Source organism: Cupressus sempervirens, chromosome 6, assembly GCF_028749045.1.
Source record: "Cupressus sempervirens isolate cs-2001-9-10 chromosome 6, ASM2874904v1, whole genome shotgun sequence".
Lineage (NCBI taxonomy): Eukaryota > Viridiplantae > Streptophyta > Pinopsida > Cupressales > Cupressaceae > Cupressus > Cupressus sempervirens.
In genome coordinates this window covers 532,717,016-532,741,391 of record NC_143123.1, presented here as the reverse complement: position 1 = coordinate 532,741,391, position 24,376 = coordinate 532,717,016, and the positions used below count along the sequence as shown (strand labels likewise).

Genomic DNA, 24,376 nt, shown 5'->3' with positions numbered 1-24,376 from the left:
TCTTTTAATCAGTCTGTGTAAATGATAAATTTTGAGGTAGTGCTTTTTGTAGTTAATTTTTTCACAAACTGGTCTTCATATATAATTCTGAAAGCTGTCCCCAAAATTCAGAGAAATGCTTTGTTATAATTTTTAAGGAACAGCTAAAACATAAAATGGTTTGCAGTGCACAAGTTGTTGACAGATTTTTGAGCGATAAGGAGCAATGGATGCCGGCTGGGCTAGGGCTCAATCCCTAGCCCGTGTTTGCTGATATTCCTCCCTGTTCTTTTTGGATTGACGGCTGCTGGACAAAGTTAGTGTGGGTTCCGGTTTTTGGAGAGCATTTGCAGACAATTTTGGATTGGGGTTTTTATTGTTTGCATGGCAGGGCCTGGGATTTCTTCTGCGTTGGTGAGGACAGATGGTTCTTCTCCAATTGTGCATGTAATGAGATCTGAATCATTTTATTCAAGGGAGAGCTCCAAGATGAAAAAGTTAATGGTTGTTTTCTGTGTAGCCATGATCGGGTAATTATTCCTCCAGCGCCAATAATGGAGGACATTGAATATTGGACCAAGCATGCTTTGATATGCAAATTTCTTGGAATCCGGATTTCCTTATCTGCTCTTGAGGCATGGATCCGCCACTCATGGCAGGTGGAAGGAGATATAGAGATCATGCTGGCAAGGAATAGCTATTTTTTGTTGTATTATCATGCATGTCTGATAATGATCATGTTTTTGAAGGAGGCCCTTATTTCTACAACCATGTGGGGTTATTTGTCAAACCCTATCATTCAGGATTTAATTGTGCTGAGGATCTCCCTTCAACAATGCCAATTTGGGTTCGCTTGCCTCGCCTTCCACTAGAATTTTGGCGAGAAGACATACTCTATCAAATTGTTGCTTTGCTAGGAAAGCCGACTGCGATTGCGCATCAATCCCTCGATAAAAAGGTTATTTCTTTTGCTAGAATTTGTGTTGAAATTAATTTGAATAACCCATTACGTTCTTTGGAAATTTGTCTTGGTGCTTTTTCTTGGGTGCAACAGTTAGATTATGAATCCGTCCCTTTCCAATGTCGGATATGTCATGAGTATGGTCATTTACAGCGTCAGCGTCAGCGTCCTCGTAACTTGACTTCCAAAGGAGTGGATGGTTCTATGGTCAGCAATGTTGATGGTCTAACAAATACTGTAGGGAAAGGACAAGCTTAGATGGATAATACAACCAAGGGGAAGAATTTGTCAGATGCTACAGGAAAGGGAAAGGCTCAAATGCAAGATAAGGATGGATTTAACCTTGCTCGCCCACAAGCTAAGGGGCTTGGTCAAAAGAGGCCTTTGAAAGATAGAATATTTGATTCGGGTTTTAATCGCTTTGAGGTGCTGGATACTATGGTTCTAGAGGAGGGTATTCCTCCTATTGTCTATTCTAACCCAGTTTGCCCAGATGAGGGACTTTCACCTAATGATGCTTGTAGGGCATCCCAGGTTAATGTACATCAGATCTGTAAGGTCCCTATAGCTCCTGTGTCAGATGCTTTGGTGACACCTGTGGTGTCAAAGGATAATGACATTGTTCTAGCAGACTTGGTTAAGGATGTGCTACAATCTGGTAAGGGGAAGGGATCTCCTCTCCCCTTGGGGTTGATGCATAGACCCTTTAAGCGGGTTTCCTTTACTCCTCGAAGGAGTGGGAGCAAAACAAACCAAGAGAAAATTAAACTCACAAGAGATATATTGATTGAGTCTGGGTCAGTGAAACCACTGGATGCTCATTTTCCCCATTCTCCTCAATGATGATTATTCTCTCATGGAATGTTAGGGGGTTGAATAGCATCCCTACACAAAAGGCTATTCAGAATCTGGTGGTTGATCATTCTCCTGATGTTTTTTGCATCCAAGAGACTATGCTCTCTATGGAATCTATGGTCCAACGTGCCTCTAGTATTTGGACTCATGGGCAATGCCACTGTGTTGAGGCTATGTGCAGTGCTGGTGGTGGTTTGGCTATCTTTTGGGATCCACCGAAAATTTCTCCCCTTGCCTGGGTGTCCTCTTGCTCAACTCTCTCTATGGTGGCTTTTGCTCTGGACTTCAGAGAGGTAATCATGATTACTAATGTGTATGCACCTGTTGATTTTGTGGGAAAGGAGAAACTTTGGAGGTATATTCAATATGTTCGAAATTGTCACCCTTTTCATCCTTGGGTGTTAGCAAGGGACTTCAATTCAATTTAAGTCTAGAGGAGAAGCAAGGTGGTTTGGCTAGATTGGGGCCTTCTTCTGCTCTTTTTCGGCAACACATATCACTTTTGCATCTCTCTAATGTTAAGCCTTCTAATGGTCTCTATACTTGGAATAATCGAAGGAGTGGGGCTGATGCTATCTCAAAATGTCTGGATAGATTTCTTGTTTCTTGTCTCTTGGTTAGTGGCACCCTTTCTCTCTCTTCGGAAAGGCCTAGAGGGGTTATAATCATTGGTCAATCAAATTTCCTGCTACTGGAGCATTTATTTCAAGGCGTCCACCTTTAAAGTTCTAGTTGATGTGGCTTCGTGACTCCTCTCTTCGTGATTTTGTTTTATAGTGGTGTTGAGATGGCGCTCCTGCATATGGTACTCCTATGTTTTCATTTTCTAAAAGGTTTCAATATGTTAAAAGGTAGCTCAAGATATGGAATAGGCAATGTTTTGGGAACCTTCACTCTATGAAGAGGCTTGCTCAGGAAGATCTTGATGTCTCCACTAGGCAAATTAGAGATCGAGGTTTCTCAGAGGGATCTTGGAAGGGTTGAATCCCTTGCTTCTAGAGCTCTAGAAGAATAGGAACTTCGAGAGGAAATTTTTTGGAAGCAAAAGGCTAGAGTTGATTGGCTCCATGAAGGTGATCAGAACACTGCTTTTTTCCATAAAACTATGCAATCTCGCCAAAATTAGAGCAATATCTCTTCTTTGGTTAATTCTCAAGGTATCCAACTAACTTCCTTGCCAACTTTGTTCCAGGAGGCTACTCGATACTTTTCTACCCTCTTCTCTAAGGACTCTCCTCCTGCTGATAATGAAGAAAATATTATTTTGTCTTGTATTCCTTCCCTTATTACTCAGGAAATGAATGATTATCTCATGTCAACGATCTCTTTGGAAGAGTTGGAGGAGGTGGTTTTTAACATGCCTAAGGGAAAGGCTCCTGGTCCTGATGGCTTTCCAATTGAGTTCTTTCAAGAATTTTGGGACATAATTAATCATGATTTGTTGAAGGTGGTTAAGGAATCCTATTCTAGCAAGTAGATGCTTCGGGCATTGAATTCAACTTTCTTGACTCTTATTCCAAAAAGAGAGGGTACTCATCAATTGTAGTTTTTTAGACCAATTGCCTTATGTAATGTGGTTTACAAAGTCATCATTAAATTGATTGTTAAGAGGATTAGAAAGTGGCTCCCCATTATTATCTCAAAAAAACAAGGTGGTTTTGTTGTTGGAAGACAAATTCTAGATGGGGTGGTTATTGCTACTAAGGCTTATTCACTCTATGTCTAGTTCAAGGGAGAGAGCAATATTTGTTAAGCTGGATATGGCTAAGGCCTACGATAGAGTTAAATGGAGTTTCCTAAGGAATATTCTTCTTACCTTTGGCTTTAGTTCTGACTGGGTGAGTTGGACTATGAGTTGTGTTACTTCTGCCTCTTTTTCAGCTCTTCTTAATGGTCACCCTTCCCAGCTATTCGATGCCTCTAAAGGCCTCCGCCAGGGTGATCCTCTCTCCCCGTATCTATTCATCATCATGGCTGAGGGCTTGGGCAAATTCATTAAGTATCAAGTGTCCCGAAATTCTATTCAGAGGTGGCGATGGGGTAATGGTTTACCTACTCTTTCTCACCTTCAATTTGTTGATGATTCTGCTCTTGTGGGTCTTGCTAGGATCAAGGAAGCTGAAGCCTTTCGACATACTCTGGATATTTATTTGGCAGCTTCAAGCCAAAAAATTAATGAGCACAAATCTTCCATTTACTTTTTTAACACTCCTGATTCTATTCAGCAAAGGATTGTTTCTATCCTGCGATTTAAGATTTTTTGTCGCTTCCTTTGACTTATCTTGGCATCCCTATTGTTGTTTCTAGGCAGCCACAACTCTTCTAGCAAAATTTGATTACCAAGCTTCAGGATAAGGTAAATCATTGGACTCATAGATGGCTTTCTACTGATTCTCGGGTACTCTTCTTCAATCTGTTATTCAAGCTCTTCCTACTTATTAAAAGCATGATTCAAGTTGCTCCTATTTACTTTCTCAAGGAGTTTGATGCACTTTCTCTGCAATTCCTTTAGAGTGGTAATTTGCGTAGCACTAAATGTAGTTTGATTAACTAGGAGACAGTTTGTAGGCCTAAAAAGGAGGTTGGTCTTGGTCTTCAATCAGCTCACTTGAGTAGTCAAGCGTTGGCTACTAAGATTTATTTGCAATGGTGCTTTGGACAACATCAACTTTGGGCTCGTATTATCACCCATAAATATTTTTGTGGTGTTGATCCTTGCTCTATTTCTGCACTTCTTCTTGAAGGTTGTGGCTCTATGGTCTAGCATACACTGAAGACTAGTGTTGTGTTAGTCAAGAGAGGTTTGTTCTAGAGATGTAAGGGAGGCTCTAAGGCTTTGTTTTGGTCTAATGCTTGGGATGGATTCCCATCCATATTATCCATGTACCCTCATCTTCAGACTCTTTGTGATTCTTTTCATGTTGTTGGATGGGATAAAGTGGCTCATTACAAGACTCCTTATCAATTGGGACTTGTTATTGGTTACAAATGGAAGCACTCTTCTAATTGGCCTCCTGGAGGCACAAAGGTGGATCGTCAGGAGCTTTCTCAAATTCTGGCCTCTAGGAAGTGTTCCTCTTTGCTCGAACTAGACGTTTTGGCTTGGGGATGTACCTTGTCTGGTTAAATCATGTCTCTACTAGGTATCAAGAGATAACTAGACAATTATTTGGGGATGCTGAGGTCCTTTGGTGGAAGCAAGTTTGTAATAAAGTTTCTTGGTCCAAGTGCAATTTTTTCATATGGCTAGTGGCTCACAACTACAGTCTTATGTGGGATAATCTTTGTAAATGTGGATTTCAAGGCCCCTCTTATTGTGTTTTGTGTAGTAATGGGGAGGAGTTTGTCTCCCATCTGTTCTTCCATTGCTCCTTTTCTACTCAGCTATGGCACCTGTGGTGGAGTGCTTGGGGTTGCTCTTGTAGGCATGCTTCCTCTTTGCCTGAGTCTTGGGCCCGCTTGGGCGGTGCTCCCTCCAAGTCTTCTCCTCTCCATGCTGCTTGGATTGCTGGCCCATTGTTCATTCTCTGGCATATCTGGCTGGAGAGGGATAATTGAATCTTCCAAGTTGTTCGGATTGGTATTATGCATCTTTGGTGGAAGATCTCACATTCTCTTCAAGAAACTATTCAAGTGAAGTGTGCACTAGATGGGGGTATGGATCCGGTTGATCCTACTATATGCAATCGCCTCAATTTTCATCTTCAGGATGGGGTTGCAGCTCAAAGGTATCAAAGAGTGCCTAGGCAGCTTCGGCAACAGAGGAAAGGCTAGGTGAATCGAGATAGGCATTGGACTCCTCCTCCCCATGGAGTTCTGAAAATTAACACTAATGGCTCTTCCCGAGGGAATCCTAACCCTGCTGCTATTGGAGGAGTGGCTCGTTGCAATTCTAGTGACATTAAATTCTTTGTCTCAATGCATAAGGGTGGTTACACTAACAATCTCATGGAGGCTCAGGCCATTTTATATGTTGTGGAACAATGTTGTTAACGGGGATGGCACAAAATTATCTAAGTTTGATTCCCAAGTGGTGGTGAACTTGCTTTTCTCGCAAGAGCTTGAGGATGTTAGTTGGCAGCTGGCCACTGTTGTTAATCAGATTCTTCTCTTTTCTACCGCTGTTGAGTTCATTAGGTTTACTTTTTACTTACATTCCTCGTGAATGGAACAGAGCTGTTGATTGTTTGGTCAAATGGGCTTATAGTCATGCTTCAGGCTGGAATATTATGGATAGGGGCCAACTTCACTTTGAGATGGTGCAGGAATTTGATGCACTTGTTGCTCAAGATAGAGCTCCTTGTTGAGCTCTCCTTGTTGTAAACCTTTCTGTCTTAATAAATTTTTACCCCTCTTTTTCCAATTTTTAAGGAACTTAGATTGTATAGTGCTTTTTGTAGTTAATTTTTTCACAAACTGATCTTTATATATTATCCTGAAAGCTGTCCCCAAAATTCAGAGAAATTCATTGCTATAATTGTTAAGGAACTTAGATCGAATATAATCCCTTTTTATTTTTTTTAGATGGACTTGTTCACTATTTGATATTTCACAAATCTGTTTTTCTCTCTCTACAGATTTAAATAATATATTCGCTGATATGGTAAATGAAGTCTGAATTTCTTTTAATAATACTTTCTTGTGCTTATAGTTCACTGCAGATGTACAAGTAATTATTCTCTAAGATATCTTCCATCTGCAGTGGACTCTCTGTATTTATATTAATCAGATGAGTCGCATCCCATGTAAGGACATGACTCCATGTACATACATTGGACGTGACCTTTCATTATACTAAACGCACCAAACAATACTCAGCAATTTCCATAATACAATACCGATTCACTTGCAGGAGTGATTCTCTTAACACGCAGCGACTAATCACATGATTGTTGCCCCATGCCAAGTCATGGGTGACAATGCAACCATGACAACAATCGGTGACATATAATGCAGTTAAGTAAATGCAGAATGGAATCGGGAATAATTTTGAAGTCCTGATCTGCATATTAACAGAGGTATAATCAAATTGGTGATGTGATATAAACTTATGATTAATATTAGACAGTAAGTATATACCCATAATAACAAAGACATAAATTAAAATACCCATCAACAGAATGGGGTACTTTGTAATAATCAATTTCAATGAATTATATTCAAACTTAACAAATAAATGAAAATCTTAATAAAATGAACTATCGCATCAAACCTAAAAACACGAAATAAAAACTTAGAATTATTAAATGTTTCAAATGACAGTGGTGGTCAGAAAGAAGATGTACTGAACAGATGGAATCGGATGGGACAAATCTTAGAAACGACAGATGGGAGTTGCAGAGACTGCAAACCAAACAAATCTCAGAAACAACAGACCGGAGTTGCAGATTTGATTTGTAATCTTATGCAGACGATTACAGAAGTCCTTGATTTGGCAGACAACCATAGAAGAGTCCAAAAACGTTGCAGAGAAGCCCACGATTTGGCAGATGGCAGCACAAAAGAGTTGTAGAGAAGTCCAAAAATTTTGCAGCTGATGCCTAGAAACATGGATGAAACATTGCCCTAGCCGCTGTCCCTTAAAAATAAATCGAAAACCCTAAAAAGTGAGGTGATAAACTATAATTTCTGCAAAACAGCTTTTTTCTTTCCATACGAATTTTTAGCAAACATCAATGAATTTTTTATGGGTTCACCGAATTTCGAACCTCAAGCCTAAAATTCGAAAAACCCTGTGACTTAGAATATGTGTATATATATATATATATATATATATAACTTGTCTAATAAATATTAAATCAATGATAGATAAATTAATCAAGATGACTAATTTATCTCTGATTAAATTAATCCAGCCAAAGATATAACTTTGGTAATCCCTCTTAGCTAGGAAGGATTTGATTTTGATCAACACAAAGTACTTTCAATAGGATTGAGAGAAATATCATCTCAATATGATATTCTGCAAATGGAGAGACTAGTTACAACATAGACTCATCATTAGATGTTACCTTGGGTATCATTAGAAGTATGGTATAATAATTAATATCAAGTTACCAACCATTAGATATTCACCATACTTATATTTTCTTGGTATTGGGAATAATTTAAATTCCCGATCTACATATTAACAGAGGTATAAACAGATCAGTGAAGTGATATAAACTCATGATTATTATTTATTAGACAGTACTAATAACTTTCACTATATATACATATAATTATGTATGTATAGAAATGTGCAATACACACACAACACACACACACACATATAACTATATGTGTATATATGTAACTCTTTTGATAAATATTAAATCAATGATAGATAATTAATCAAGATGACTAATTTACCTCTGATCAAATTAATCCAATTGAAGCTATAACATCAACAGTCCCTCTTGGCTAGGGAGGATTCAACTTTGATCAACATAGAGTACTCTCCATAGGATTGAGAGAAATATCATCTCAATATGATGTTTGTGCAAATGGTGAGACTAGTTACAACATAGACTCATCAACAGATGTTACCTTCTGGTATCATCAGAAGTATGGTATAATAATGAATATCAACCATCAATTTGCCATACTTAAATTTTCTTGGTATGTGCAGTGGCATCCAGTCTCATGATGCCTGGACTCCAATACAAAGTCTCATAATACACACCATGTCATATCTCAATAACTACTAACTCGGTTACATGAGACATGCACTATTATGATCTCCATGGACACCGTTATAACATCCATAATGATAGTAGAGGAGACAAATATAATATCTCAGTAACTACTAACTCAGTCACATGAGATATGCACTATCAATATCCAGGGACATCATTACAACATCCATCGTGATAGCAAGTTAGACTATAGTAAGATAGGCACCTTACTATAGTAACCACAACCAAACATCAATGAAAGGTAGTTGATGTTTTCATAGAATCAAGCAATGACTCACAAGACAAGGAAGAAATATAACATAGATATATTAATATTTTACTGAGACTCGACCTCACATTTTTACCATACCAAGTTTACCTTTGAAGTGATCCAACATCAAATTTGGGAGGGGCTTGGTTAAGATATCAAGATTCTTAGGTTCATCATGTCCTTAAGTATTCTCCCTCTAAGGTCCTATTCCATGTTTATGAAATAGTTCATTACCTCCCTCATCAATATGTTTTCTTCTTCAAATGTTCATCTTTGCTGAGCTCAATTGTTTTCTAGTCGAGAATATATACGTAAGCTTTGGATGATTCACTATATCCAACAAATGTCTTTTCCTTCCTAATGGCTCAAGTTTGAGCCTTTTCTCCTTAGGTATATGAATATAGATAAGACAACCAAGGATCCTTAAATGACTTTAAAACTTTTCACAAGTTATATTATCAAGTATAGAGTGAGGAGATTTATATGTAAACAGTAGTATTAAAGGCTTCTGCCCAAATGAAGATTCTGATCATAAAGCTTAATTTTGAAAATTACATAGTTTGTATAAACATCCATCGTGAACTCCTATAATGCATGCATTCTTGATATTTGAGTTCTTAGGCCAAGTAAGAACTCTCCCATCCAAGAAGGTAATATGAGACCCTTTGCCTTCAAGGGTTGAGATGGATAGTAAATTTCTATTGATGTGTGGTACAAATAGCACTCCAATTTTTAATTGAATTGTGAGGTCCCAATTCCTTTCACAGGGTAGGTGGAGTTATCTCCAATAGCGATTTCTTCATTTGAATTCTCTTCAAGACTGTCCAATTGTTCTATGAATCCATTTGTATGACGAGATGCTCCACTGTCGATGAATATTTATTGTTGTCTTTTCCCCTCTTTTATTTCTTGTGAGAATTCGTATTTAACACTTGAATCTCTTCATCAATTTTATTCATGATGATTCTTTTGGTGATCAATCTCAACTCCTCCTGAATACAATCAATTTTTAATCAATCGAACTTTGGCAATTAGGATCGGGCACTTATCCCTAGTATGAATGATTCCCACAATGTGGGAAGTCCATTTAGTGCCAACATAGTCAATTCTTTATTGTCAATTATTTCTCTAATTATAGATAATTGATCCCTCAATTCAGTAATTCTTATAAGTAAAATGTAATAGTTTTGCCTTTATTCATTTATATATAAATAGTAGTATTAAGGGCTTCCGCCCAAATAAATATTTTGATCATAAAGCCTAATTTTGAAAATTACATAGTTTGTATAAACATCCATCATGAACTCCTATAATGCATGCATTCTTGATATTTGAGTTCTTAGGCCAAGAAAGAACTTTCCCATCCAAGAAGGTAATATGAGACCCTTTGTCTTCAAGGACTGAGATGGATACTAAATTTCTATTGATGCCTAATACAAATAGCTCTCTGATTAGTTGTGTTAAAACTCCAATTTTTAATTGAATTGTGAGGTCCCAATTCCTTTCACAGGGTAGGTGGAGTTATCTCCAATAGCGATTTCTTCATTTGAATTCTCTTCAAGACTATCTAATTGTTTTATGAATTTAGTTATATGACAAGATGCTCCACTGTCAATGAATATTTATTGTTGCTTTTCCCCCTCTTTCATTTCTTGTGAGAATTCGTATTTAACACTTGAATCTCTTCATCAATTTCATTCATGATAATTCCTTTGGTGATCAATCTCGACTCCTGAATACAATCAATTTTTAATCCATCGAACTTTGGCAATTATGATTGGGCGCTTATCCCTTGTATGAATGATTCCCACAATGTGGAAGTCCATTTAGTGCCAACATAGTCAATTCTTTATTGTCAATTATTTCTCTAATTATAGATAATTGATCCCTCAATTCAGTAATTCTTATGAAGTAAAATGTACTAGTTTTGCCTTTATTCATTTTTATGTGATGCAATTGTTTTATTGCAAGAGCTCGACTTGTGTTGTTTATCTCATACATGTTCTCTAAGAGGGTAAACATGGCATGAACAGTGTCTAATTATGAGATAACATGAACTATGTGATCCTTAACTGAGTCTATTAGAATCTTCATGGCTTTATTGTTATTCCTTTTCCATTGAGTTTTCTCAATTTCTTCATTCGGTAGTAGTACACCATCTTCTACATATATATCTAATTCTTGCTCAATAAGGATCATCATTAATCTGAGTTTCCATGAGACAAAATTTGCAGCACCCTCAAGTCTATCTTTAAATCTAACTTCGTTCAACATGACTGCCTTTGAATTTAAAGAAATCCTTTCGATAATATTTTAGATTTTCTGAAGTTATGTATATTCTTGGTTTTATATATAACCTGGCCCTGGTACCATGTTAAGGAACGCAGATCGAATATAATACCTTTTAATTTTTCTTATATAAACTTGTTTACTATTTGATATTTCGCAAATTTGTTTCTCTACAGATTTATATGATGTATTCACTGATATTGTAAATGAAGAATGAATTTCTTTAACTAATAGTTTCTTGTGCTTATAGTTCATTGCAGATGTACTAGTATTTATTCTGTAATATATCTTCCATCTGCAGTGAACTCTCTATTTATATTAATCAGATGAGTCACATCCCATGTAGGGACTTGACTCTACATGGCTTCATGTCCATATATTGGACATGACCTTTTGTAATGCCAACCACACCAAATAGTACTCAGCGATCTGCATAATACAATACTGATTCACTTATGGGAGTGGTCCTCTTGGCACACAATGACTAATCACATAACCCAATGCCAAGTCATAGGTGACAATGCACACCATGACAATAATCAATTACATATATAATGCAGTTAAGTAAATGCAGAATGGAATCTGGAATAATTTGAGGTCCTGATCTGCATATTAACAGAGTTATAATCAGATCGGGGATGTGATATAAACTTAAGATTATTATTTATTAGACAGTAATAACAACTTTCAGTATGTACACATATAATTATATATCTGTGTGTGTGCAATGTATATTTATAAATATATATGACTTGTCTAAAAAATATTAAATCAATGATAGATAATTAATCAAGATGACTAATCTATCTCTGATCAAGTTAATCCAACTGAAGCTATAACTTCAACAATAATTAGATTTAAATTGTTTAGGCCTGGCAAGGTTCGTGCTCAACAAAGATTAAAAATTTAGATAAAATTCAACAATTATAAAATTCACAAAAAATGTGCCTAAACTCGACAAATATTTTTCTCTTTTGATCAGTAATAATAGTTTGTTTTTTATTAAAAGTAGAAAAAGGAAATACAAAGTGCCACTTCCTTGGTGGATATACAACATACAAGCCAAGTCAGCCTCACATATCCAAAAACACTGTCTCAGATACAAAGGGATCCAAAAACAGAAAACAGAAAAAACCAAACTATAATAGTAACCAAAGAGCCTAAGCTTTGCCGTGAACCTTCATGTGTGAACGAAGGGTCATGACGAAGGAAGCATCCTTTGATCTTCGTTCCCTTTTCTTCTTCACAATTCACCAATCATCTCCCACTTGAGCAACATCAGTCTCCCAAAAAACAGTACTATGCTCATCGTGACACTCTTGGTCATCCATATCTGAAACATCTTGTTGGATCTGATCATCCCTAACTTCCTATGTCTCAAGAACGCAAGAGCCCAAAGACTTTCCCTTCTTGAGTACCACTAACTCTGCCTTGCTAAAAATCCTCATCTCCCTCCACCAACAAGGCAGAATATTTAGCTTGAGGCACTACTTGTGAGATCGATCCTATATAATTCTGTATTTTTTCCTCCACGGCCTAAGAGAAACCCTTTTATTTCTCCACCTTCTTCTGTACTGCATAGTGTTGATCAGTCACATCCTTCCACCATGAAACATCCTTTTGAGATCTCACTTAGTTGCATTTTACAGCTTAGTGATCAGTTTGAAAACAAATCCTGCATCTAAATAACATTCCTTCATAATCTAAGGTATGGACCCAACAACTTTTAGAGGTCACTATCTTATTTTCAGCAGGAAGGCCCTCAACAATATTCATTCCAACTAAAATACATCCATAAATCGAGTGATACAGATTTGATGACTTCTCATCAACCAATAAAAAATTTCCCAAAGAATCCCCAATAGCCTCAAGACAAGAATCAAACCAAAAATGAAGGGTCAAGTCTGGGAGCCTTACCCAGATTGGAATTTTGTTGAAAACTTCAATGTTGGGTTTGAAATTGGATGCCAAGGTTTACATTAAAGCATATTTCTCTTCCTAACACCATACCTAATCACATAGGATCTTATTTTTGTCTAAGATCTTTTCAAAAACTATTGTGAAAAAACCTTTGCAGCAGGTTATACTTTAACCAACAGAGTGAGGATGGGTTCCTAGTTGATAAAGATTTAGTTGTGTAATTGCTGCAAACTTGTCCAGTAGCCCCTAAAACATCCAATCAGACCCATCTTTGACAAAACATAGAGATTGTGAGATACCTCATCATTAGGCACAAAATCCAAGTTTACAGACAACTCTCTGGTAGAGATTGGAACAAGCCTAGGATCTAATTTGGTTATTTTTTGAAACCCTAGCTGGTTCTGGGATGATCATTGTGACCTTGTCTGCATGCAATCGGCATAAAGATCACTGTTTTTTGTAGCTTGATCACCACCAAACTCATGACCACCAACAACAATCATTTGCACACCCTCCTTACTCAGCCATCTATAATACCTATTTTCCTTAAAGCCTGGCCTTACAAGTCTTTGCACTGTTAAAGGCCCCCAAACAAGATGCCACCCTGCAAGAACCCTAACTATCGCCCCAACAATATGGGTAGACAAACATGATCTCCCACTTGGCACCAGAAGTACCACCAGGTTCAAAATGAACCTCACATAGCTACAGTCGTTCCAATAAAATGATCCATTCTCCTTAAAAACCTGCTAGTAAACAGATTTGTCCTTCGCACAAATTGCAAAACTTGACTAAATATACCCAACAAGAAAGACAAAATGTACTAATAGTTGGACGAGTTATCATTAATTGATAACCCTCCTCTAAAGTAAGAGGTACAGCTCCCTCATGAAAAGATATTCAATGAATTAGATAATAGAATATGTCTTTGACCGGAAGACACGATGGCTAAGTTGGCATTCATCCATAGACATGGATTAAACACAATTATCAGATATACAAATAAGAATGAGAGAAAAACTAAATGATGGTCTCAAGGCCATTCATCAAGCCTTTCATAAAACAAAAGAAGTAAAAGGAACTAAATAATCTATTCAATAGACGATGAATTTATGAACCAATTGATTCACAATCACATAAGTGTTTGACATAATAATGCAGAACTATATTCAAAATAAGAAGAAAAGACTACATAATCAATTTCAACCAAAGAATAAATACTCAGACCTCAAGATCTGACATAAATATACTCTTTATTCTGAAAACATAACAAAATAACCACAAGGTTACTTGTCTCTATCATTACAATCATACTACAAAAAGATAAATATGTTCCCTCCGTCTCCCTCGATTACAATCAAATTGAACAATGTCTCCACCCCCTGTATGAGCTATAGAACTTCTAGACTAGGAAGAAAGAAGAAGAACCCACTCTTTCGCTTTCATCTGCATATTTATCTTTTTCTCCTGGATCGGCTTCTTTTTAGTTACGAGCCTTTCCTCGAGAGAATATGGTTCAGTTTTAACAACTGAATTTGTCGAAAGGAAAACTCTTGCACTATTACCTTTTACAATGTTATAATCACAACATTATATGTATAATGTTTGTATAATATGTTCCTTTATCCGATGACAGGTGGCATTTAAGTTTTTGTTCCTTATTGTTTCAATCTTGAAAACACATTCTTTTTTTTATCACTGATTCGAATAAGTATATGTGGGTTGTAACAGCTAACCGATTACCACTATACTTGTCGTGTTTCCACTTGGTATATCAAATCTGAGCTTTTTACCTTCTTCATCCCATATGCCATGAACTTGATGATCCAACCATGGCTACACTTGTTCGGATCAAGTTCCTAATAACCTAGTCACCTCGGTGTTTTTAGTGAATAAATGACGCATAGCATATTCAGCGATGCGACACCATTATATAAGAGTCTTTGTTTGGGGTCTTATAACATGTTGCGCCTTTCGAGATATAAGTAAGGCAAGGCAACAGTATTGAATGGGTGTCTTAGCAATTCCATGGACAGGATTGTGTCATGGGCATGGTCTTTTATTACCTTGTAACCCACATGATGACTGTGATGGTTCGCACCAGAATGGGACTATAAGTGCACCATGGGATGAGTTCAAACACCTCGACTCTTTCCGAATGTGGGTCTTCACCATAGACATTTTGTCCAACAGTTCACACGCACCACCTATTTTGTGCTCTATCTCACACACATAGTGTGCTCTGTTTATGTTTTAATTGCCAATTCATCCCTTTTTCTTATCTTTCAAAGATTTGATACATCTCTGAGCTTGTTCATTGAAGTCATATGATATCAACTTCTTGGAGATATACGATTTTGGTGGGCTTTCTAGTCATAGGCAGAAAATGATGCCTTATGTTCTTGGGGCCAAAGAGGAATTTCCTTTGACACTTCTTAATATGCACGAGAGCTCAATCCTAGGCTTAATCATCGGCTTTGATTTTGTACTTTGGTCATGGAGTGCAGAGGGACTCGCCATCCTATATGATGTTTGTTTATAATCCCAATTGTACATACTCGGACTTAAAATTCGAATTGGACACCTTCCGAATTGGGAGAGACCATCATCCAATCTAGGTCAACTCTTCATGTACACAAGATGTGGGTCAGATCCTTTGTTTGAGTCGGCTTCAATGGTGTGAATGATAGTTGACTGATTGGAAGGATATCTTAGATGATTCCTTTCATCCACACTCTCTTCTAAGGCTCAAGCACATCAAGAAAAGATTTCACACAGACCTGGGAGATTCCCAACCATAACTTCAATCTTCCACTACACACTTGTGGTGAACGCCTGTGAAAGTGGAATTTATTAGAGTTGATGGAGCCCAAGATTGTACTATTGAACCATTCAACACGAAACCAACAAGCTATGTTTTAGAACCCAAATTGATGCACTTACGCCTCGACATTTGTATTCTAAACTATGGATCTAAGTTTTGCTTGTACATTTCAATCCCTAAACCTTGAACCATGAACTTTGCACATGTTCAACTCGAAATCTGAATCTAAGCATAGCTTTGAACTTTGAGTCACTGATCCTCTGAATCTGCATTTCAAAACATGGTGAGGCAAACCACTCAGCTTGAAGCTTGGGCCTTGATTTTGCAAACTTGAAGTTTCTGAACTTGATGGTTCAAGTTCAACATACCGCCACAACACTATCTTCTTCACAAGTCACAGTTTATAAATCATCATTAGCAATTAAAATCAACCAAAATTTTCTCTACGGAGCTAACTTGGAAGCTTAGAATGTGGGTGCTAAAAGCATGGTAACAAAACAATTCCCCAAGAAAGTAAGATTGGGTTGCACAAACTGTGGAAAATGTGGACCACTAATTTTGGGATGGGAAGAAACCCTAGCTCCCACAACATTTGATAAATCCTGCAATGTCATCACATCCAAAACTAGAGAATAACTAAAAGTTATGTTGACAAGTATATTAATTTAAATATTATAAGCATATTATATTTTATCTATGACAAATATAAATAATTGATAAAAAAAAATATGATAGAAATATATCAAATTTTTAAATTAAAAGTTTTAATATATATATAAAATAATTATTTTAGCTTAATGTTTTTAAGTTTTAATTTTAATGTATTGTAATAAATTTAAAACTAGTCATCACATTTAAAGATTTCAATTCGATATCTTAAATTTTATAAATAAATAGAACCTAAAATTTAATATAAAAGCAAAGACAAAGAGCCATGTTCTTGGAGTAAATAGTTGTTTACCTATTTACAATGGTTAAGTCCAAATTAGGTTGCATTTTTCCTAGTTGAGCAGGTAGAGTTTATTATCGTTTTATTATCTACCTCTGATTTTTTGTGTTGGGTGGTCATGCCTACCCTTGTACCTCATTGGTGCTCTCTTTCTTGTTCATGCCTTTATCAGCAGGGTATCCATAAATTTGTCTTCACCTCTAGGCTATCTGAGCAATACATCTTCTATATTAGTGAAATAGCTTGTGGTCGCTTCTCTCGTGCGTGAAGGATGGCTTGCACAATGGATCTTGGACAAAGGAATAAACACCCACATGGTATCAAGCAACTCCCTACAACCTCATTTCAATTTATGAGAGTTTTCGCCATTGTCATTTTTTAGGTCTAGGCCAGAGGTTTCAGACACCAGTTGGAGAAATTGCAGATTTATCTGATCACGGATTCATCACTTTGCTTTGCTCATTTCTTACATTGGCTACAACAATTACACTGAGATGCTTCTTTTGCCATAGATTAGCACCATTCACATTTGGTGCCTCATCACTCACGGCTTTTCTAATCAGTTTCCTACCCCTCCGCCCTCTTTTACTTGGCCTTTTCAGAACAAACAATGCATATTATGTTTGGCCCATGATGTAGTCGCTCAATCCAAATCAGTACTATTCGTTGGTCGTTTGATAACAGGGCAAGGACATTTTTCTGCAAGATCGGACTCCATTGTTGATCAAATTGGCAGAGTTTGTGGATTCTGCCTATTTTGAAATCTACAAGTTTTTTTATTTTAATTTGAGGAGTGTGGGCACTTTGTTATTCGTGATTTTAGGTATTTGGAGGTACTATTAGCATTGGCACCATTCCCTTATCAGGGCCCGACTAAGCTTGCACAAAGGCTTAATTGGTATGTGGGATCTCCTTTGATCTCTATGGTTTAGCAACCGTGCACTGTTATTCTTTTTTTACAGAGTTCATTTTGTGGTCAACTTTCTGTTTTACAAAGGTTTTTAACCTTGTACTATGGTTTTGGCACTTCCAACATTCTTTCTTGGCATTTTGACATGGTGGAAAGCTTTTGTGGTGTTTCTAGTTGTTTGAAAGAAGTTATTTAGCCTATTGTTTCCAAGGTAATGGTTTAACTTTTGAATCAGACACTTTTATTTGGCTGGCCATGTCCTTTGTCTTTCTAGCACCATCACCCATTTTCCCTCTGGAGACATTGCCAAAACAGGACTTGCAGGCAGATTAAGGCCCCCACTTTGCCTAGCTCGTGAAATGTTGTTTCCCAAGGCTTTTGGTCATCTTTGACGGTGGATCAAGCAACTATTGTGGTCACCTGAACATAATCTGAATATGGAAACTTACATTGGCCACTAGATCAACACAAGCAGTTCATACTGTAAACACAAATGGACTGTGAAGATGATAAAAAAACAACTTTCTAAAAATGTACTTTGATAGGAGAAAAAAAAATTATGACCTATTATATGCATATGTAAGGTGAAACAGCAAAAAAAAAAAAAGGCAATCTTCCAAGTTTGCCAAATTCTGAAGTTCATGCATTGAATTTGAGGAATCCTGGGATATAGTATAGCAGACACTGAAAGTCGACCAAACTCACAAAAACAGAAAGCGAACTAGAATATTTTAACTAAAAAGTACATATTCCAAAACATCTGTTACATATATTATAATCTTTTGAATTGCCTAGCTCTGGCTGAAATTTTCCACGCAACCTCAGCCCAAGTCAGAACAGAGCTTTGTGAGTTTTTCCTCACTCTGGGTCTCTTACTCCTTTTTACAAAAAAGTAATAAATTTGTTCCCACTTTTCCAAAACTAACGGGATGATCTTATTTGAGAAAGCACGGGAACATCTAAGACCGCTCCCTGTTAAACAGGTTTGATATTTATAGTTGGGACAAGTACGATAGTCCATTTAAGCGTAATTTATGGATAAATAATACCAGAAATGAAAACTAAATGATGGGAAACTAATGATGATTTCTTTGTTCAAATACCCAACAAGATGATTTCCCATTTACCATACAAATCTTTTCATATTTTGAATCGGTGGTTTGTGATATCAGAATCAAACTTAAAAGTGAACTTCATAAACATTAGTCCACCTGCATCGAGAGTACAGAGACTATCTTTGTGTAAATCTATCTTGCCTAACTCTCTGTCGTGCTCTTTTTAAATTCACTAATAATCCTAGATAAATTTACTGAACCTGCCATTAGAAATCAACCGAACAACAAAAATCGGTTGCATATCACCTCAAAAAATGGCATAAGTAGACAAAATATCATCACATATCTAGTTGATGTTTGGGCAGAATGTAAGTGGAAAATAATCAATTAAAATAATACAGTCATAATAGATACCTTGACATTGGCCAGCTCCTTAACAGCTCGTTTTGCTTCTGCCACAGTGGCATAGCGCACAAAACCGTAGCCCTTGTTCTTCCCAGTCTGAAAATTCTTCATCAGTCGTATTTCAGTAATCTCTCCAACTTTCTCAAAGGCCTTCCTCAGATCGTCATCAGTAGCCTCCTTATCCAGCCCGCCAACAAATACCTCCAATTTCTTGCGCAACCGCCTGTTAGAAGCATGCATTGCCCTCTGCAATTCAGTATCCTCTTCACCTTGCCCTTCATCCTTACCCTTTTTACCTGCTCCGTCGCCCGTCTGCCCCGACTCTTTTTCGCCCGCGCTTTGCATGTCCACATCTTTATCCTGTTCTTCGTCTTTATCCTTTTCCTCCCCCTCGTCCTTTTTCAGTCCTCCGTCCTTCTTCGCTTCATTTTCAGCTTCGTTCAAACGAACTTCCAGCTTGGCCTCCGCCATGACAACATCTTCACCGACCTTCTCATCCGAGGTTCGAACCGGTACCTCCGCTTGCACATCTTTTTTCTCAGAAGCCTCTGGAATATCTTTACCTTCCTCTACTGAAACCCTTGGAGAATCCAAACCCTTGCCAGCCGCCACTTCCGATTTACTAGCCTCCTCTTCAACAGCCGGTATGACGGCCGCCTCCTCTTTAACAACCAGCTTGACGGCCTCCTCCTCCGCTTTCAAAATCGATTTATCCTCTCCGGCCTTCACTTCGGAAACTACCTGAGGCTCAAGCTTTGGGACGCCATTTCCAGCTTCCGGTGCTGGGTTCGTTTTCTTAACAGTAGATTTCTGATTGGCTTTCGCGGCAGCCGCCTTCTTTGGGGGAGCTGGTGTTGCAGTTTTATTTACCTTGCGGGGAGGCATTTTCAGAGTTTTTTCTGTTCTCGGCCTAAAGCGATTTAAAAAGAGTCGAAACAGATCTGCACCTCGGAATGGTAAAAACCAACTAAACAGTTGGTCTAAACAAGAGGCAGGAGAGGATTTTTAACCTTGTTCACAGATTCCGGTCGAGGCGGCAAACGTACAGAAATGTGTAGGGTTTTGAGTTGAGCGGCTTCGTGATATTTTTCGCTGCGTGCTGCGCTTTAGTTATAACTCTCTCTTCTGTCAAATAACGTTCGTCTGTTTGAATAGTCTACGTTTCCTAACATTCGCGACCCAGGAGGGACTACGGGAAACAGAGAAATTATAGGTACGAAGTTTTTGTTTTTTATTTTTTTTTTTAATTAATTCGTAAACTATAGTATTCAAATGCATTTAAACTTTTTCATTTGTTTGTCCAACTAGAACAATTTATTATTCAAATATTTTGTTCTATAAAGTTTACATATTTATTGTATGAAAAATAATTTGTTCCCAAAGTATATATTGTATGAAAAATAATTCTGTTATCAAAGTATATATTGTATGAAAAATAATTATATGTTATCAAAGTATATATTGTGTTGAATTATTAGTTCCTGCCACGACACGATACTATAGCATCCAACTAGGTGCTATTTCCAATTTACTTTTGACCAATTGTAGTGGTTTATTTAAATACACAAACTTCTTTTATAATGTATTTGTTGTAGGTTGAGTTGTCAAATCATTACATGTGAATTGTGCATTGGTGAGTTATGTGAATAGTAGGGCTTCCAATTTTCTCTTCAATGTTTGCAAATATTGATTTCTTGCAAAAGCTAAGGTGCAATAGACAGCAACAAGTTTTCCCTCTGCATTGATGACTGATGTGTTTTCACTCATTACTCTTCTGCCATAGAATCTTTCCCACTGAAGTCTATTTACTGCGTAGATTGCATAAATTGTGTTAGGTGAACGTCTTGTGGTTCACTCACTTTGACATGTCTTGTCATTCATTTTTCTTGTGCCACGAAACCAAGCAAAATCACATAAAATCTTTTGTCCTGCACACTTCCTTATTTTATTGTTTCAACAAATTCTATAGGTGTTTGCATTTTGTCGTCTACCAATTAATGCAATGGGTAATGTGTCTAGGTCATATTGTTCTAAACCGTAGCTATCAAAGATCATTCCAATGACAAGCACAGTAATCAATCTATTTCAAATAGTTGCTGCAACATCCGGCTATAAAAAATAATAAAAGAACTTCAGGCAGGAACTTGCAGGAGAAAGAATGAACAACTTTGGGCTTAGAAATTTGGGAGGCTTATTCTCTAATTTTGCAACAAATATTGTAGACCATCTAACGGGCAAAAGTGTTTGTCATGGTTAGATGTGAGAAGCAGGCACCTTGTCACCATGTTGCTTTTTTTAACTTTTGGATTTTCCTGTTAAGTTTTGCCCGCAATTAAAGATAAACAGCAATTAAAGATAAACATCATTAGTTCTAAACATAATAAAGTCTTTGCAAACCAAATTAGCTTGTTTGTTATCGAATATCCACTATTGTTGTTGTTTTTCACTTTCCTTTGAGATTATTTTGCACTGAGATTCATGGCTTCTCCTATAGTAGACTTTAGACAACTAAGGTGTAACATTTTGACAAAAAATCTTCATTTTTCAATGCATTTCTCTGTTATCAAAACCATGAAAACAACAAATAACTGAATCAGAATTTGATTGGTTATTTTGTGTTAGAGGGATTGCATATGTTTGTCCAATCAAAACAGTTTATTATTCAATGACTTTTTAGAACTATAAAGTTTTAAAAGAAAATTTGTAGACTTTTTGTTCAAATTTTTAACATTTTTTTTAAGTTTGTAATTTTAATTTATGTTGATTTTTTAATAATTTGGAAGAAAGTATTTATCTATCATGTTTATAAAATAAATCTATCTTCAATATTAATGAGAAATTCTAAAAAAAATTGAAACATTTATTTTAATTATTAAACAACACTTTACATGAATATTACTTCTGTCTACTATCCACAACAAAAAAACAAAACTACTAAACTATATAGACAAGAACTAAACAAATTGTGAATTTAACAAGTGCTCAAGGACAACTAAGGTCCTGCCAAAAAGCTTCATCAAATTTAACAAGAGCTCAAGGATAGCTAAGTTCCTGCCAAAGATGGAAGAAGAGTCACACTTCAATGCAAAATTTATAAAATTTATTTATTTTAATTTTACACTACTAATTTTACTAATTTTAATTTTGCACTAACAAAATCATGGAATAAAATTCAAATTTTATAATAGGCCAATCTCTCGTAATGTGCATTTAAGTTATGTTTATCCCATAGAAAATTTTGTTAGAGTTTGTAACATAATAAATTATATAATATATTCGAATTCTTTTTATAATTGAAAATTCAATTTTCTAAAGATAATTCTAAAAATTATCAAAGATTAAATATAATAATAATAATCAATTTCCTAAGAGATTATTATAGGAGGCTATACTGAGTCCCATAAACTTTACCTTAAATCTACCATGCCAAAATGTACGAAATAACACATTCCCATTTATTTATTTTTTATTAAAAAAAAAAGGCTATGCGAATGACAACATACCTACAGAAGTGGCTTCCGGTATTATAAAAAATCAACCAATATAAATTTAAATATAACTGTTGAAAAACTACTACAAATTCTACTACCAAGATTTAGACTCTGAAGCAATATTATATTAGATATCCCTGGACCACTACCATTACTGATGTATCAATCTAGTAACGAATCCACCAAAACATTAGCATATGCAAATAGAATCATTAATAAAATACATTGATATATTAGAAAGTACAATATTTTCAACCTCTCTCTCTAATATTACAAAGATATATGTTCCAAATCTTTTTCGTTGTTGATATAGATAATTCATCACTAAACAATTCATTGACTAGATTCTATCTTGAAGCTATCCAAAATGGTCTTGTTCTTCAATTGCTCACTCCATAGTACCACATGTGTTCTTCAAATGTGTATCCTCTCTACAAAGTTGAATGGTCGTCATCCACCATGGATTTTGCAGGAGAAATGAATGCATCCAATTAAGGTCCATAAAAGGTGGGTATGGATATACGAGAAGAAGTATTGTTTGTTATAGCCCGATGCTCGATGCTCTAGAATCTCCCGTCGCTTAATACCTAACAAAAATCTAGAGTTTCACACTAGATCATTTAAAATTTCAAACCACTCAAAACAAAGTTTTGAACAATGTACAGGAAATTCTGAATTTACTTTCAAATATATATATATGCTTAACTAAGATAGATTTATATAATTCATAGTTTTATACTTCTGATTTGAGGAAGGACATCTTGTAACTGTCTTTCATTAGTTATGTCTTTGTATCCATAATGTGTGCCAAGTTATTATGGGGTGTTTCTTAATACTCTTTATGTCACCAATAGAAGATTGTTATTTCCCTTTTCAAAGAATGTATTGAGTTTATATTTTGCAAGTATTGAAGTCATTACAAATTCTTTGAAGATCAATTTGCAACTATAGAATTTAGCTTTCTGCCAGATCTTTTGGTTTAGATCTCTCAAATATTTTTTTTAAAAGGGCTTAAAAATGCTCATTATTTCTGACATTTATAATCTTAGAGGTCTGAAATTATTATTTATATGGTATTTACATCATTATTGATTATGGGTGTTCCATTTTTAAACACTTCAAACCTTTTTATTTTAATTACTCGAACTATGGACATCTTGAATTTAATTCAGTTGTGAATGCTCTAGTTTTTAGCATTTGTAAAATCAGAAATTTAGGTATTCTTAACTCTTTTAAAGAAAACATAACTAAAGGGGTTTTTAATCATATTTTTTAGAAGGATCTAATTGAAGGTGGAAAATCAAGAAATCTTAAAATAAAAAAAATATTTTTAAAAATAACTTTAAATATGTGTTATATATTTAAAAAAAGGGGCTAATAGAAATTAGATATCAAGGATGAGGAAGGTGAGACCTTGAGAGAAAAGAACTTGGACAACAGAAGACCAAGAACCACATCTCCAAGAGGTAAGAGTACTACTAAACCCACATGTTACTTTTGTGGTAAGAAAGGAAGTGCATCTAGTATGTGTTGGTTTCCAAATATAACACTTGTTAAGTGTTGACATTAAGGTCAATTTGTCTATTAGTGACTTAACACTTAATCAATTGGTTATGTTACTACCAAGCTCTATAGTTGCTACTGAGCCAAGCTAAACAGTTAGATTACAGTTCATGCCAAGCTTCACAATGTCTACCAAGCATCTAAGACAGTTTATAGTATCATCTAAGCATAACAAAGCTACCAAGCTATCCAATGGAAGTGGTGAAGATCTTAGTGTTAACTGAGATATGTAGTGTTAACAAAGTATA

At 36.1% G+C, this 24,376-nt stretch overlaps 1 protein-coding gene across 1 annotated transcript in view; it reads right to left on the bottom strand.

The window, feature by feature from the left end:
* The window catches only part of LOC149553359 (uncharacterized), a 52,910-nt gene extending 32,752 nt beyond the window's left edge, over positions 1–20,158 (bottom strand). The window contains exon 1 of the mRNA XM_089788824.1: positions 19,084–20,158. Coding sequence (XP_089644950.1) covers positions 19,084–19,959 — 876 coding nt within the window. The 5' untranslated portion in view covers positions 19,960–20,158. The remainder of the gene's footprint in view (positions 1–19,083) is intronic.
* Positions 20,159–24,376: the final 4,218 nt, after the last annotated feature.